Raw genomic sequence first — 17316 nt, 5'->3', positions numbered from 1 at the left:
TATGTGGATTTACACAGATAGGTCCAGCTGTTGTGTAACACGTGAAATGTTCTGTATTGCAGATAAACTGAACCCTGCTGTCTCGTACACTGACATTACCGCCACACAGGAAGTGAAACCTCGTACTTTCAGAGGTAAGAACATAAAAACTCACTCAGATACTCACAGTTCTCTCTTTGATCGCAGGCTTTCCTTATTTCCTTGATGACATCATCATTGTTTATAAATAGGAGTTACCTGGTGATGTAACGGGAGTTTCAGGGCAGTGTTTGCTCTTCATACTTTCACTCTCACTATCACAGGAAGACAGTCTCAGTCCCATCAATGACTTTATTTGGATTGTTATTGGCACAGACACTGACTCTCTAACCCTGCTGTTATCTCAGAGGGCTGTGCTACCCTGGATCACCACCAAGTCATTGGTTCAGGTATGTGGACGACACCTGGGTGACAATCAAATCTCAGGACGTACCACAATTCACAGCAACTAGCTGGACGAACACATCAGATACACCAGGGAGGATATGAATGCAGGTTGCCCTTCTTAGACTGTGAAATTTCCACCAGTAATGGGGGACATTTAAAAGCTGATGTGCCAGGTTTCCCCAACATTATAAAGCGTTTACAAGAAACCTGCAGTCAGCTGGGAACGAAGAAATCACTTGGATGAGTGACGAAATGTTTCTCACACTGAAAACGTTCAGATGAACAAAATCAACAACTCACTTTTCTATTCAACGTTCAAGACTCAAACAGACACGTTTTGTTGTAACATTTGACTTGATTAACAAAAGACAGAAAGAAAGTTTCGTCATATCCTGATTCTGTTTCAGGCTCGGTCCGATCAGAACTGTGTTTCAGGAAAAGCAGCTGATAAACATCACGATTCACTCAGAAATATAACATGGTTAATCGTTAAAATAGAAAAGCAACTCTGGTTAAAATCTGCAGGGTCATGGTTTCACTCACTCACCTCCTCCAACCGCAGCGTGTCACATGTCAGTATTGTGTACCGAGAAAAAAGGAAGCTCTGCTCATTATAATGATTTTTATACATTTACAATAAAAACCAGGGCTCGTTCCTCTGTGTTTCTGTGCCGTGAATCAAACACACGATGTCCCCACTACAACAACACAGAGTAACGAACGAACTTCTGCGACCGTCAGAACAAGCTGCAAACACGCGCTCGAGTAATCGCAGATGACCATAACATTACTGCAGACACATTAAGGAGAAGAGATAAGAGATAAGCAGAAGCGAATGGATGGATGGATGTGTTGATCATACTTATTGATAGTCTATAATAAGTAAGTAAGTAAGTAAAATTTTATTTATTGTCCAGGTGGGAGAGGTGAAGCACAGTGGAAATGTCATCCTTGGTCAACCTGTTCGGCCGGTATGCAAACTGCAGCGGATCCAGTGAGCGGGGGAGGTTGCTCTTCACATGTGCCGTGACAAGTCTCTCAAAGCACTTCATAATGATGGGGGTCAGGGCGATGGGTTGGTAGTCGTTCAGGCAGGATACTGAGGATGCACTGGGATGATGGTGGTGGACTTGAAACACGCTGGGGCGATCACCTGGCTCAGCAATGAGTTGAAAATGTCTGTGAAGACATCACTCAGCTGATCAGAGCAGTTTCTCAGTACGCGACCTGGGATGTTGTCTGGTCCAGCAGCTTTCCGTGGGTTGACCTTGATGAAAGCTCTTCTCACATCGGCTGCAGGCAGAGAAATGGTCTGGTTGGTGGTGGGGGGCATGTCTTTCTTTGCTTGTGTGTTGTTCAGTCAATCAAACCATGTGTAGAACTTGGTTTGAGTGTGAACTGCACTGAAGGAGAAAGATGACGTTGAAGAACAAGATTAAGATCTGAATATTTGTTGTTTTTTTTCCTATTGAGGCCTGTGAGAAGCAGGATAATTAATTAAAATGATAGGACCTAATGAAGTTAAAGCGAGTATCAGAAGGTGATTTAAGTGAAAATAGCACAGTTGTAGGTGGTAAATGGGCTTCTTATTGAGTTGAAGCCTTTATGTTCATGGCCTGAGTGATTTCATGGCCTGAGTGACACACCAATTTGTGACCACTCAGCGCTTATAAATCAGACAGGGGCGAGGTGGAGGTCAGCTGGAGGTTAAAATGCTGCTACTGTCACACACACAGTTGTCAAATCAGCCATTCAGCAGTGTCGACCTGTCTCACCATCAAACATGTTTGAGGGAGCAGAGAGAGTTTTATCTCCGACTTTATCTCACAGGAAATTTCAACACTTGAGCGTTGGCTGGTGTTTTGCATCTAAGTCAAATACATGAGAGGACTTCAGAGGACGACTGAGCGGCCAACATACACTTAGAAATGTTCATGCTAATCGTAAGGATAAGGCCTTTACTCAGCTTTCAGCTGTGCTCTAACGCAGCTGGTGGGTTGTTTTTTTTTAACCTTTTTTTGAGAAGTAACACATCTCAATGCACCACCGCCTCCAGAGCGCTGGCATCCACCTGAGGGTTGAGTGCTGCATGAAATCAAGAGCAGCGAGCACGGGAGCTCTGCAGAGGAGAACTTTGGCAGTGGTGTTTGAGTATTTGATAGCAGCCACAGCTAACAGCTTGTCAAGAGATGCATTCTAAGACACTTCTTCAGCTGAGAATCAGAGTGGAGAAACACACAGTTTTACTTGTATACAAGGGCAGCACAGAGCACTCGCACTGAGAGACTGCCCTGGTCTTTATTTATAGATCAGTGGGTGTTTGTTCCCTACATTGGAATGTGGAGGTGTATGTGTGTGTGTGTGTGTGTGTGTGTGTGTGTGTGTGTGTGTGTCAAAGTGTGACCCCATAAACGACTTCCCTTAACCTGCTGGTCTGGAAAATCCAACACTTCATCTATATGTAAAAAAGGGGCTTTAGACTAAATGTCATGGTCCTGGGCCATGTTGGCCCAGTATTCTTAGTTTTCTTGTATGTTTGTATTTTGTTCCTTATTTAGGCCATGTTTCCTGAGTTGCCCTGTTGTATTGTTCCCTAAGTGTTTTCCCTTCGTGGCTTTTACCCCCTGTGTGCCCCTCTGTGTATCTGTGAGCCCTCGTCTCTCCTTATGTTTTATTCCATGTTTCCCCTGCCCGTTATGTCTAAGTTCTCCCCGTGCTCTCCCTCCCCCCTGTGTGCCCTCTGTGTATTTATGAGCCCTCGTCTCCCTTTGTGGTTGTTCCATGTTTCCCCAGCCCGTTATGTCTGTGTTTTCCCCGTGCTCTCTCTCCTCCTGTCTGAACCTCTGTACTTCCTGTTTGACTCTGCCCGTCTCCCGTCAGTGTTATGTTCAACCCGCCCTGTCTCGTTATGGTTATCTGTGTCAGCTGTGTTCCCCGTGTGTTCCCACTTTCCTCGTTAACCCTCTGTGTATTTCTGTCTGCGTCTCCCTCTGTTCGGCGTCGCGTTCTCCCTCATGTTGTGTGTGTTCCTCCCTGTGTCTCTTGGCGAGCTTTGTATTTAGTTTTGGGTCCTCCTCCTGCCTGCCACACAGCGATCCATGACACTAAAAGTGATATAGCTACGTTAATCCTACCGTAAAACAATAAGACAAGGTATGACCTTTCCCATGCTCCTAGGATGTGGGGGTGAACGCCAGAACACTCTGGAATGTTACAGACCTCCTAGGATGAGACATTCTTTCAATGCCACCAACTATATACTTCTAAACACAAATGATTACATGCAGCATTCTACCATATGCAAACTTATACCATTAAAAGATTATACTGACTACTAAGTACAATTTTCCATTGACATAGCTGAAGCTGGATAAAAACTGGACAACTTTAGCTTTCACTGCTACACAAAAGGATCATGTTTTTAACAAACTGCAATGCTAGCTCAAATTTCATCTGACCGTTTGTGTTAAAGTTTAAAGTCCACAACGGTCAGTGCAGGGAAGCAAAGCAGACTTTAAACTGAAGCGTGATAGGAAAATGTATTCAAACTTTCCGGTGAACAGAGCTCTTTAAAGCCTCAAGTTGTTCTGATTTGATGCTGTGAAAAGAAAACTGAAATAAATTTAGATGTGCCAAATAATCACATGTAAAATGCTAAAAGCACATCAACAACAACTGTTAATATGTTCACACATTAGATGGACTGTACAGTTGATTTAGTCTGTCAGCAATAATACACCAAGGGGTCATTTTGTACTGTGGAACTGCTGCGTAAACACAGTGCCTGCTTTGATCTTTCATTGTACTCGTAACAACAGAAAAACAGATGGACCATCTGGTGCGTGGATGGTTGGTGAAATTTAATCTTGAGTTCATTTAGACAAAACTGCTTCTTTGGAGCCTCCTGTTTGCAGCATAGTAGCTGAGTTTCCTTTAAATCAGCAGAATGTTCTTCTGGAAAATGTTTAAATTACTGCTGTCAGTGTTCATCACGTTCATCGCGTTAATACGACGTTAACGGCATATCCACATTAACATGGCCAACCCGACGTGATTAAAATTTTTTTAACATGCTCAACCCATCTGATTAGTGAGATGCTTGGCTACAAGTTGAACAGCCACAAGGGGCAGTACCCTCCATGGAGAAGGAGGCTAGAGGACAAGATCAAAGTAGCACGGAGGGAGGTTAGCCAACTAACGGAGTTGCAGAAAGATGCGACAAAGAAGGTGCATAAGAAATACAGCAAACTGTTCATGCCTGAGGCCTTGGAAACTGCCAAGCAAAGACTCACAGCCTTGGCCAGCCGCTTGAGGAGGTACACCAGAGAGATAGAAGGCAGGAGAATAAACCAGCTGTTCTCCACAGAACCAGCAAAGGTGTACTCTCAGTGGCAAGGGAACAATAAGAGAACAGCACCACCAAGGCTGGAGACGGAGCAATACAGGAAGGGCATATGGGAGAAGGACGCAACCCATAACGGCAATGCTCAGTGGCTAGTGGATCTGAGGGCAGACCACAGCAACCTCCCTGAACAGGGTCCAGTAACCATCACAGTGGCAGATATCCAAGAAAGGGTCTCCAGTATGAAGAGTTGGACAGCACCAGGGCCCGACATGGTTCACGCCTACTGGCTAAAGAAGCTGACTGCACTCCACGAGCGCCTGGCAGCACAAATGAACCAGCTGCTAGTTAACGAGAGACACCCGGAATGGCTAACCGAAGGTCGGACGGTCCTGATCCCCAAGGACCCCAAGAAGGGACCGGTCCCCTCCAACTACCGACCAATAACCTGCCTCAGTACTACATGGAAGCTCCTGTCAGGCATCATATCGGCTAAGATGAACAGGCACATGGGTCAATACATGAGCGGGACACAGAAAGGAATTGGCAAAAATACCAGAGGCGCAAAACACCAGCTACTGGTAGACAGAACAGTCAGCCGAGACTGCAAGACCAGACTGACCAACCTGTGCACTGCCTGGATTGATTACAAGAAGGCCTATGACTCAATGCCCCACAGCTGGATACTGGAATGCTTAGAATTCTACAAGATCAATGGGACCCTAAGAGCCTTCATCAGGAACTCAATGGGGATGTGGCACACAACACTAGAGGCCAACTCCAAGCCCATAGCACAAGTCACCATCAAGTGCGGGATCTACCAAGGAGATGCTCTGTCCCCACTGCTGTTCTGCATAGGCCTGAACCCCCTCAGTGAGATCATTAACAAGACTGGCTACGGATACCGACTACGGAACGGAGCAGTTGTCAGCCACCTCCTGTACATGGATGACATCAAGCTGTATGCCAAGAGTGAACGAGACATCGATTCACTGATCCACACTACCAGACTATACAGCAATGACATTCGAATGTCGTTCGGACTGGAGAAGTGTAGTCGGATGGTAACAAAGAGAGGGAAAGTAGTCAGAACTGAGGGGATTGAACTACCAGAAGGCAACATTGCAGACATAGAGGACAGTTACAAGTACCTGGGGATCCCGCAGGCGAATGGGAACCATGAAGAGGCTGCTAGAAAAGCTGCAACCACCAAGTAACTGCAGAGGGTCAGGCAAGTCCTGAGGAGTCAGCTGAATGGTAAGAACAAGATCCGGGCCATCAACACGTACGCCCTGCCCGTGATCAGGTACCCTGCTGGGGTAATAGGCTGGCCAAAGGAGGAGATAGAAGCCACTGACATAAAGACAAGAAAGCTCCTTACCATGCATGGAGGGTTTCACCCCAAGTCCAGCACCCTGAGGCTGTACGCTAAGCGGAAGGAAGGGGGCCGGGGACTGGTGAGTGTCAGCACCACAGTCCAGGATGAGACAAGGAACATCCAAGAATACATTGGGAAGATGGCCCCAACTGACCGAGTGCTCAGTGAATACCTCAGGCAGCAGAAACCCAAGAAAGAGGAGGGAGACGAGGAACCATCATGGAAGGACAGGCCCCTGCACGGTATGTACCACCGGCAGATAGAGGAGGTGGCTGATATCCAGAAATCCTACCAGTGGCTGGACAAAGCTGGACTGAAAGACAGCACAGAGGCACTAATCATGGCAGCACAGGAACAAGCTCTGAGCACAAGATCCATAGAGGCTGGGGTCTATCACACCAGGCAAGACCCCAGGTGCAGGCTGTGTAAAGATGCCCCTGAGACAATCCAGCACATAACAGCAGGGTGCAAGATGCTAGCAGGCAAGGCATACATGGAACGCCATAACCAAGTGGCTGGCATAGTGTACAGGAACATCTGTGCCAAGTATAACCTGGAAGTCCCGAGGTCAAAATGGGAGATGCCCCCGAGGGTGGTGGAGAATGACCGAGCTAAGATCCTGTGGGACTTCCAGATAGACGGACAAAATGGTGGTGGCTAACCAACCGGACATAGTGGTGGTAGACAAACAGAAGAAGACGGCCGTAGTGATCGATGTAGCGGTTCCGAATGACAGCAATATCAGGAAGAAGGAACACGAGAAGCTGGAGAAATACCAAGGGCTCAGAGAAGAGCTCGAGAGGATGTGGAGGGTGAAGGTAACGGTGGTCCCCGTGGTAATCGGAGCACTAGGTGCGGTGACTCCCAAGCTAGGCGAGTGGCTCCAGCAGATCCCGGGAACAACATCGGAAATCTCTGTCCAGAAGAGCGCAGTCCTGGGAACAGCTAAGATACTGCGCAGGACCCTCAAGTTCCCAGGCCTCTGGTAGAGGACCCGAGCTTGAAGGATAAACCGCCCGCAGGGGCGTGCTGGGTGTTTTATATATACAGTGGGCCAAAAAAGTATTTAGTCAGCCACTGATTGTGCAAGTTCCCCCACCTAAAATGATGACAGAGGTACACTTCAACTGTGAGAGACAAAATGTGAAAAAAAAAAAATCCATGAATCCACATGGTAGGATTTGTAAAGAATTTATTCGTAAATCAGGGTGGAAAATAAGTATTTGGTCAATAACAAAAATACAACTCAATACTTTGTAACATAACCTTTGTTGGCAATAACAGAGGTCAAATGTTTACTATAGGTCTTTACCAGGTTTGCACACACAGTAGCTGGTATTTTGGCCCATTCCTCCATGCAGATCTTCTCGAGAGCAGTGATGTTTTGGGGCTGTCGCCGAGCAACACGGACTTTCAACTCCCGCCACAGCTTTTCTATGGGGTTGAGGTCTAGAGACTGGCTAGGCCACTCCAGGACTTTCAAATGCTTCTTACGGAGCCACTCCTTTGTTGCCCGGGCGGTGTGTTTTGGATCATTGTCATGTTGGAAGACCCAGCCTCGTTTCATCTTCAAAGTTCTCACTGATGGAAGGAGGTTTTGGCTCAAAATCTCACGATACATGGCCCCATTCATTCTGTCCTTAACACGGATCAGTCGTCCTGTCCCCTTGGCAGAAAAACAGCCCCATAGCATGATGTTTCCACCCCCATGCTTCACAGTAGGTATGGTGTTCTTGGGATGCAACTCAGAATTCTTCTTCCTCCAAACACAACGAATTGAGTTTATACCAAAAAGTTCTACTTTGGTTTCATCTGACCACATGACATTCTCCCAATCCTCTGCTGTATCATCCATGTGCTCTCTGGCAAACTTCAGACGGGCCTGGACATGCACTGGCTTCAGCAGCGGAACACGTCTGGCACTGCGGGATTTGATTCCCTGCCGTTGTAGTGTGTTACTGATGGTGACCTTTGTTACTTTGGTCCCAGCTCTCTGCAGGTCATTCACCAGGTCCCCCCGTGTGGTTCTGGGATCTTTGCTCACCGTTCTCATCATCATTTTGACCCCACGGGATGAGATCTTGCGTGGAGCCCCAGATCGAGGGAGATTATCAGTGGTCTTGTATGTCTTCCATTTTCTGATGATTGCTCCCACAGTTGATTTTTTCACACCAAGCTGCTTGCCTATTGTAGATTCACTCTTCCCAGTCTGGTGCAGGTCTACAATACTTTTCTTGGTGTCCTTCGAAAGCTCTTTGTTCTTGGCCATGGCGGAGTTTGGAGTCTGACTGTTTGAGGCTGTGGACAGGTGTCTTTTATACAGATGATGAGTTCAAACAGGTGCCATTTATACAGGTAACGAGTGGGGGACAGAAAAGCTTCTTACAGAAGACGTTACAGGTCTGTGAGAGCCAGAGATCTTCCTTGTTTGAGGTGACCAAATACTTATTTTCCACCCAGATTTAAGAATAAATTCTTTACAAATCCTACCATGTGGGTTCATGGATTTTTCTTTCACATTCTGTCTCTCACAGTTGAAGTGTACCTCTGGTGCAAATTACTGACCTCTGTCATCATTTTAAGTGGGGGAACTTGCACAATCGGTGGCTGACTAAATACTTTTTTGCCCCACTGTATATATAAATATATAAATAAAGCTGTATAATACCAGTAGGTCAGCTCTAATAGTAATTTGGTATGGCTTCGCGGGCCAAATGTAATTAGGCTAAATAAAGTTACTGTTGTAGGCCAAACACTGTCATTAGTTTCATGTTGTTCTTTGTACAGTTGTAAATCACCTGAATGGTTTCAGAGGTGGAACATTTACTCTCTGCAGATTGTTTTATTTTGAAAAAAAAAATGATTCTCTGTGCTTTTCCTGTGGCCTACTCATCTTGATCCTGCAACGTCTGTTTCAGAGCTCAGCAGAGAAGATTCAGAATCACACTTTGGCACATTCAAGCAGCGCCTTTAAATATTATCTGAGCCTAAATATAACACAGCAGGTTTATTGCTGGAGAGTCTAGTTCAAAAGTCATGAACAAACTGTGTCACGCAATAACTATCTGCATTCTTCACTTGGAGACACTATTGTGCCGTAGGTTCTGAAACAATAGGAGTTCTTTATGAGACTAGTTCATTCCTTTTCATGAGCAATCAGAGGGAACGCCTTCCTTATTCAGCAAGGAAAGTAAACGCTGAACAAACAGCGACAGAGCTCGTTCCTCTGGTCTTAGTAGATCTGTGCTCTCTTCCAGTCTAATCTTTCTGGAGTCAAAAAGGAATAAGACGACCACACTGGGACCACAAATGTGTCACTATACAACTCAAATGTCCCAAAAAAGAAAGAATCGCAGGACAAACATGCAGCCTACCTGTGGCGTACATAACATAGCCCTATGATGATTTAAATATATTTGATCAAATGTGAAAAACATTCACTTATAATTTATTCTATGACCATGTAAAACCATTACAGCAGTTAAACTCTGTCTTCACTGCTGTCTTATAACTATCATTCATAATAATCAGTATTAATTAAGCATTAACAGTTAGAACACAAAACAAAAGTGGCAGCTCAGGTGGATCACATGAGCTTTCATTTCAGTCTTACTGCCCACTCAAAGTGTTTCTAACCACAAATCAGATTTTGTCTTCATGCAACACTTTAATCTGAGCACTTCAAGCACTTTAGTTTCCTCACAATTTAGAATAACTAATGAACTCAAGAAGCACGTTTCTCAACCAGCAACCTTTTTGCTGTGAGGCAACAGTACTAACCACTAACACACATGGACCATCATGCTGACCATTTACTGTTTAGTAAAGAACATTTTGGGGAAAGAAACAACAGTAAGATGAGCTCTCTTATTGTATTAAAATGAATATCCATATGCATATTACTTCAGCTGAATACGCCTGTAGTGCATTTAAATATCCCTGAAACACAACACATGTTCAAAAAATTCAAACACAGAACTTTCATTCAGTGCCACAACAAAAAGAGTTTGACTGCAAAAGAAACAGAAAATAAATAAAAACAATAAATGAATAAAATACAATAGTAATAAAACACAAGTTATGTAATGAGATCACTGATGGCACAACAAAGTTTATACAGACGAGCAAAAGCAAAAAAAGGCAACTTCACACATCAAAGACGAACAAAACAATAAATCAGTCTGAAGTCAGTCTGACAGCACAACATGTCCGTGTTTGTCTGCGTCAGACTTGCTTTGAGTTCCTGATGAAGGCGTTGAGAAAAATATGCAGCAAGAGCAGCGACAACCGAGGTGGAAATTATCAGGAACAGGTTGACCCTGGACAGACCTGCTGATGTAAAATTTAAAAAAATAAAATAAAACCCACACACACACACACACACACACAACCCAAGATTACCACAAAAACTTATACAAACTGAAACGATGCAGAGACAAGTTGGACTGGTTTCTCACCGATTCTCACTGTTTCAACGTGCTGTTGCAGTTTGGAGGGTTCAGCTGCATCTCAGAGCTGCAAAGTTTTAGTGTAGATTAAATTTTAGAAGAGTCAATATGATGATCTCAGCTGGGCCTGACTGTCTCCCTGTGGTTGCAGGTTTGAACTCCCAACCTGACTGAAGATCCAGCAAAGATAAAAAAAAAACACCTCAGTTTCATTAACACCAATGTTCCTTTGAGCAAGGCAGCTAGACTGGTAATGTTTTTTTTTGTGTCTCATCATCCTCTGGATGCTTCTGTTGAAAGAAGGAGCATAATGAGTCAGTCTGATGGTACAAGAAGCAACAACATGTTTGTTTCTTTCTTTCTTACAGTTCGATTCTGATGTTGGCAGGAAAAATGTAGAGCAAGACCAGCAACAGCTATAACGATTATAAAAGCGATGACAGTGACGACCACAGGAACCCTGGATCGACCTGCGGAAATAGAAAAACAAAAACAACAAGGTCACCACAAAAACCCAAACAGGAATGATGCAGAGTAAAGTTGGACTGTTTTCTCACCATTTGCTGGAGTCGTGTCCTGATGATCTGGAGTTTGAAGCGACGTCTCTGTCGTCGAGGTTTTAGCAAAGTTTGGATCTAGAAAACCACAAAAATCAGTTGAGACATAATCAGTTGATAAAAATATAAGACGTAAGAAACAGAGTGGTGAAATGTCTTTAAATGACATTCAGTTAATTTTAAGTCAATAAAAAGGTTAACAGGATGTCAACATGAATTTCTTTTTAAATTATTGTCACATTTTAAGCAGTTCACACAGTGATGGCACAAACTTGCAGTCACACAACAACAAGCTGATCTTTTTCTTACAGATCAAACAGATCTTTGAGTCTTTGTACAGTTTGTTTACTGAAGATCCAAATAAACTCAAACTTGTGCCCAACTATTGTTTAATCATCAAAGACAAACACGAAAGAAACCATTAAATGCCCCAAATTACCATCGCATTCAAGAACATGAAGATGAGTGGATGTTTAACCCTCAGTACAGCTGTGGAAACTATCAAAGAGACAAAACTCTTCTTTTTTTAGATTGTTAACAAAAAGAAGGCAAGTGTTTGACACAATGTTAGATTTATAAATATATTCTTATCTCAGGTTCCAGACTAAGATCACAGTGATCACATGTGTATAAATGAATTGTCTTACCAGAGACGGTGACTCTGCAGCTGTTGTAGCCGCGGCCATAACCTGTGTCCACCTCACACAGGTACAGACCCGAGTCCTCAGTCCTGAGTCTGGACAGCTGGAGTCTGATTCGTCCTTCTCTGAGGGAGTCTTTGTCACTCTGGACTCGTCCTGAAAACTTTTTGTCCTGATCCTCTGAGAACTCGACACCATAATAAAGATGATAAAAAGTCCAGTATTTATGGCCATTATTCAGGATACAGAAGACCTTCAGTGCTGAGATGGACGTGTCTGGTTTGGTGGTGAACGTCCACTCCAGTGTGATGTTGTGGTTCTCCTCTGCCTGATAGGAGCTCTGTGTCACATCCACTACAAATGATCCTGTTGAGGAGACAGAGAGGAGCAGACACACAACTTTATACAACATCAGAAGTTTCCAACATTTTGTGTCCAATGCACTAAATACATCCTCCTGCTTGGCAGCAACATCTTACAACATCCAGTGATCCACTGTCTCTCCTCTGCACACGTCTAAACCATCTCAGGTTTGCCTCTCTAACTGCATCTTCAAACCTGAGCCGTCCCTCAGACTCATTTCTGATCTTTTCCATTCTGATCACATCAAATGAAAATCTGAGCTTCTTCAGCTCTGCCTCCTGTTTCTTGTCAGCAACACCATCTCCAAACCATAAAGCATAGGAGGTTTTAACATTGGATTTGCATTTACTTCTTATACAGCACTTTTGTACTCGAACATTCACACTTTGATGGATGCATCGGAGAGCAACTCAAGGTTAATATCGTGTCCAAGAATATCTGGCATATTTTGCAGATTCTACTTCCGATTGATCGAGGACCTGCTCTACCTCCTGAGCTACAGCCAGCCCACCTGGAGAGCACAGAGGAACTTGGAATTTTAATATCCAGCTAAGTTTCATAATTTTCCCTTGCTTGTCTCTGGATTTTGTTTGCTGATCGCTGCTCTCCTGCCTGGTTCTGAAGGAGTTTCTTCCTGTTAAAATGGAGTTTTTCCTTCCGAAAACCATATTTACCTTTAACTGAACCCAAGTGGAGGATGAGAGTCGATAGTGGGACCATGAAGAAAGGCATGAAATCCATGATCACATCTTGTTAACAGTCTGTGAAGATCAAAAGCTGCTTCTTCTTCATTTTCACATTCAGGCTGCAGATGGAAAAAATAAATAAACAAAAACTTACGTTTCAAGACACAGACATGCTTCAAATTACATTACACTTTTATTTAACTGTATATTTGACTATTTTTGGGATAAAAAAAATAAAATAAAAAATAAAATAAAAACAGGTCCCCGACATGAAGATGGCCTCGTACTTCAGGAGGACGGAGCTGTTCATGGACGACATGAAACACGGGAACATTTCACTGAAGATCCTGAACGTGTCGGAGGAAGACAACGGCAGATACAGATGTTTCATCCCCAAGCTGCAGAGCAGAATGAAAGCTGCTGTTGTTGAACTTGTAGTCTGCAGAGGTATGAAAATGCGCAGGAAAATCTGACGTGTATGGCAAACTTCACCGACGATATTTAGGGAGGAATAAACACACATCAGCCTTCGGCCATTTTGATGAACGCATACGCCCCCTAGAGCGCGCTAACTTTATTAACAGCCACACAAATGGAAACCACACATCAAACATAAATGAACCATTTGCCTGTCTCCATAATTGAGCATTTTCTCTTCTTATGTCAACATAGTCGGTGAGAAGATTTGTTTTGTTGATGTTTGTGGTTCCAAACTCAAAGTTGTTTTTGTCCCCAATACAAACTTTCAGCCTAATTTTAATAACAGATTTTGACTGTTTTGTCTTTTAGATTCAAACTTTGCTAAAACCTCAACAACAGAGACGCCGCTGCAAACTCCAGATCCTCAGGACACGACTCCAACAAATGGTGAGAAAACAGTCCAACTCTTCTCTGCATCATCCCTGTTTGGGGTTTTGTGTATTTGTGGTGACCTTCTTGTCTTTGAGATCAGATCGACCTAGGGTCGCTGTGATCGTCACTGCCAATGCCTAATTATCAGTTAAAAGCTTGTACGTTTAGTAAAGCAATCACTTTACAAAAACACAACATTCGGTGAGCTGTAGTAACTGTCTTTCTCTCCTCTGACAAACACACGACTTATAACCGCGTCGTAGACCTGCTCGGTGAATCACCGCCATCGTGTCCGTTATAAACAAACCTCACACTGTCAGAACCTGCAGGTTCTGACAATCTTCTTGTTTTAAGCTTCTTCCGGTTTTAAAGTAACTCACTGACAGCTGTCACACTGTTAGTGACGGACAACACAGCACAGCTGATAACAGTCATTTCAGCTTATTCACATCCGCCAGTATGTGATTAAAATTCACTGTAATCTGCACTAACACGCAGCTAGAAGCTGGACACGTCGGCTTACCTTGTACAGGAGACCAGACGGACAAAGCCGAGCACAGGAGAAAAGTCCGGAGTGAGAAAAAGTTAGAGTCCTTAAAGTAGAAGTTGTTCAGAGACATGATCGATGATTAAAAATTCCGTTTTCTGACTGAAGCGAGTTTTTTGGAAAGCTGCAGTCCGATCAGTCCCTGCCTGCTTCGAGCGAATTGAATGAATGAGTTGCGAGGCTCACTCGCTGTTTAAAAATAACTCTAAGTCTCCGCCTACGGAGCGGTGTAACTGAGCCCTAGATGGTTATGAAGTCCCGTGATGTGATTACGCAGGGGAAACCCCACAGTGAAACCTGTCTGTCGCGCTTTGTCGCATCACCGAAATTACTCTGTACTTGGATCATTTCTATAGAAACTCCGAGTCTCAGTTTGTAACTAGTCTGCTCCGTCTCACTTTCTGTTCAGTTTGAAGCCTCAGACATTATAATGTGTCTCACTGATAACAAATAAAAACAAGCCGACCTGTCAGGTGAAGTAAGCGACTCTGAACTTTCATAATAGAAAAACAAAAACGTGCTGTGTCATTAATGACTCAGCGGTATGTAGCACAGCATCCACAGACTAACTTGGATATATGACTGTTTTAATCAATCCAATAATCTGTTAGATACAGAAGGTGAGTTTGATCATTTCTCTGTGAGATCAAAGCTGCAGCAAAGATTCAACACTGTTTACAATGTTGTGATGATGTAACATCCTCCACCTGCCAGTATAAATGCTCAGACATGTCAGTGCAGAGAACAATGGAAGCTCTGCTGGTTAAACTGGTGCTGGCAGCACTGCACTGCTCCTTATATGCTATTAGTCAATACAGATATTGTACAGCTTTCACATCACTGCTAATAACAACCATAATTATAGTTATAATAATATATCTGTATTTACAAATTACAGACTAAAGAGGAGTAATAATATATAAATGATGAATTAAGCACATTTAATCTATGCTTAATAGTGTGGCATTAATATATAAAGTGCTCCCATTATTTTTAATATATCTAAAATAAAATCAGGACTCGTACTTCTGAGTTTCTCTGACATTAATTAAATGGATGAATTCTCAATAACAACATTGATTAGCTCCACAGAAGCTCCAACAATACGAACATCCTGACTTCCTTGACTGGAAGCAGATGACGTGTGCTAGCAACAGCAAAGCTCAATAGGAATGAAGTCTCACTCTCACTTCCTCTTCCAGCACATGCGTTTAGCACAGAATGGGCGTAGCTCTGCTGAGAACTAATCTCACTGCAGGCGGCCTGGACAATCCTGGATTATTATAGAGAAATCAACTTCAGTGGGTTTTTACTGTAACACATGCACTGCTTTACCTGTCTGTGACATTTGCCTTCTATACAACAATAAGTGATAATAATCAAAAGAAATAAAACTAGCAGTGAAACCAATGAAAATTAAATGTTTTTAAACAATAAAAACAAAGTTGAAATAAGAAAATTTGCTCTGGAAATAAAAACTCTGAAATACAGGAAACTAATTCAGAAAAAAAATCTCCAAAAGTTGATTCTGTTCATCTGGACGTAGCGCTACGTTTTACCTTCCTGGATGATTGAGGATGCATCAAGACCAGAAAAAAATAGTTTTATTATAAGTTATTATAACTTTGTGCTGAAGCGGAGCGACAGCACTGCATCTGCTAGACTGTAAATCCTGCTTAAGACAACACGTTTGTATAAAATAGGTAAACGTGCTTCATCTCTTATCAGTTCAGCAGCTTTTTCTAACAGGAACTTCTCTGATTTAAAACCAACAGACGTGATTTAAAAGAGGCAGTCAGCTTACATCTGAAACCACTGAGTCAAAGTTTGACAAAAAGCCTCATAACTTATGATCAAACTATGATTCCTATAAGTGTGACGCGTATTATGATCATACAGAACGCACTGTAAAATGATTAAAAATTTTATGTCTCATTTGACCTCTGACCTCTCCTTCAAGCTCAATAGACTGATCTGAAGGTCTCTTCAGTATTTAATATTGAATAATGTTACATTTTCTGGTTTTACTGTCCAGTAAAGAAACATTGGGGAAAAGAAACAACGATAAAAATCAGCTGTGTTTTATATATATATTTTTAATTTAAATTAATAATACATGTTATTTGACTTTCAGTTATGTTTTCACTGAGCTGAATACACCTGTAGTGCATTTAAATATCCACGAAACACAAAGAATTTACAAAAACTACAAACACAGAACTTTCATTCAGTGAAACAACAAACAGGCATTAACAATATACAGCAATGACAATGAAACACAAGTGATGTAATGAATCACTGACGGCACAACAAAGTTTATACAGACAAGCAAAAGAAAGTGAACGATGAGTCAGTCTGATTGCACAAGCAGCAGCAACATACTTACTCTTACTTTTAGAGTGAAAGAAATGTGCAGAAAACCAGCGACAGCCGAAACAGATGATAAGATAACGACGACCACAGAGACCCTGCATCGATGTGCTGATGTGGAAAATAAGTTCAGCACAAACACACAAAAACCCAAAAGGAAATGATGCAGAGAAAAGTTGGACTGTTTTCTTAATGTCTTCTTAACTGTGCACTGCTGTGGATGCTGTTTGCTGTAACAATGACATGATGTGTGAGTCTGTAGTTTTGGTTATAGTGAACCTGCCTCCTGTTTATGAGATATTTGTAGCAGAAGTCAGAGGGAATAAAAAAGGGGGAAAAAAGCGTATTTGCCATGAGGTATAAATATAATCTTTATGCCGGATCAGTGTGTGAGTACTGGGCTAAAGTGAGGATGACGATCAGTTTGAGAAGAATCAGTCGTAATGTTCAGCATGTTTCCAACAACGGATCTGTTTCATCAGTGGACTGATTCTTATTTAACAGACTCCTGGAGACTCAGAGCACTTTATACAATATTCATCCAGTCACACATAAACTTCTTCTATACTCGAGTGGTTTTATCTTTCTAACATTCTCACTCTGATGGATGCATCAGGGTTAGTGTCTTGCAGGATATTTAGGACATTTATTTTAGCAGTATAAATGATTCTTTATGGCAGCTCAGTATGTGAGTAATGGGCTAAAG

The 17316-nt window shown here is 42.8% G+C and overlaps 1 protein-coding gene across 1 annotated transcript; it reads right to left on the bottom strand.

Annotated features, from left to right (window-relative positions):
• Positions 1 to 10622: 10622 nt before the first annotated feature.
• LOC113018990 (uncharacterized) lies at positions 10623 to 14471 on the bottom strand. The gene is made up of 6 exons (XM_026162463.1): positions 14217 to 14471; positions 12830 to 12960; positions 11799 to 12158; positions 11152 to 11229; positions 10961 to 11064; positions 10623 to 10884 (listed from the first exon to the last, which is right to left on the bottom strand). Exons 2-6 carry the CDS (start codon positions 12894 to 12896, stop codon positions 10837 to 10839), a joined length of 657 nt encoding a protein of 218 aa, XP_026018248.1. The 5' UTR covers positions 12897 to 12960; positions 14217 to 14471; the 3' UTR covers positions 10623 to 10836.
• Positions 14472 to 17316: the final 2845 nt, after the last annotated feature.

Source organism: Astatotilapia calliptera, chromosome 3 (genome assembly GCF_900246225.1).
Source record: "Astatotilapia calliptera chromosome 3, fAstCal1.2, whole genome shotgun sequence".
Classification (NCBI taxonomy): domain Eukaryota; kingdom Metazoa; phylum Chordata; class Actinopteri; order Cichliformes; family Cichlidae; genus Astatotilapia; species Astatotilapia calliptera.
The sequence above is the reverse complement of the archived record's forward strand: the minus strand, read 5'-3'. Positions and strand labels throughout refer to the sequence as shown.

Coding starts and splice junctions, on each gene's coding strand:
- LOC113018990 (XM_026162463.1), bottom strand. CDS start 12,896: ATGGATTTCATGCCTTTCTTCATGGTCCCACTATCGACTCTCATCCTC. Junction 11,230..11,798: donor CTGCAGAGTCACCGTCTCTG/GTAAGACAATTC, acceptor GTGGTTTTCTAG/ATCCAAACTTTGCTAAAACC. Junction 11,065..11,151: donor GGACACGACTCCAGCAAATG/GTGAGAAAACAG, acceptor CTATTTCCGCAG/GTCGATCCAGGGTTCCTGTG.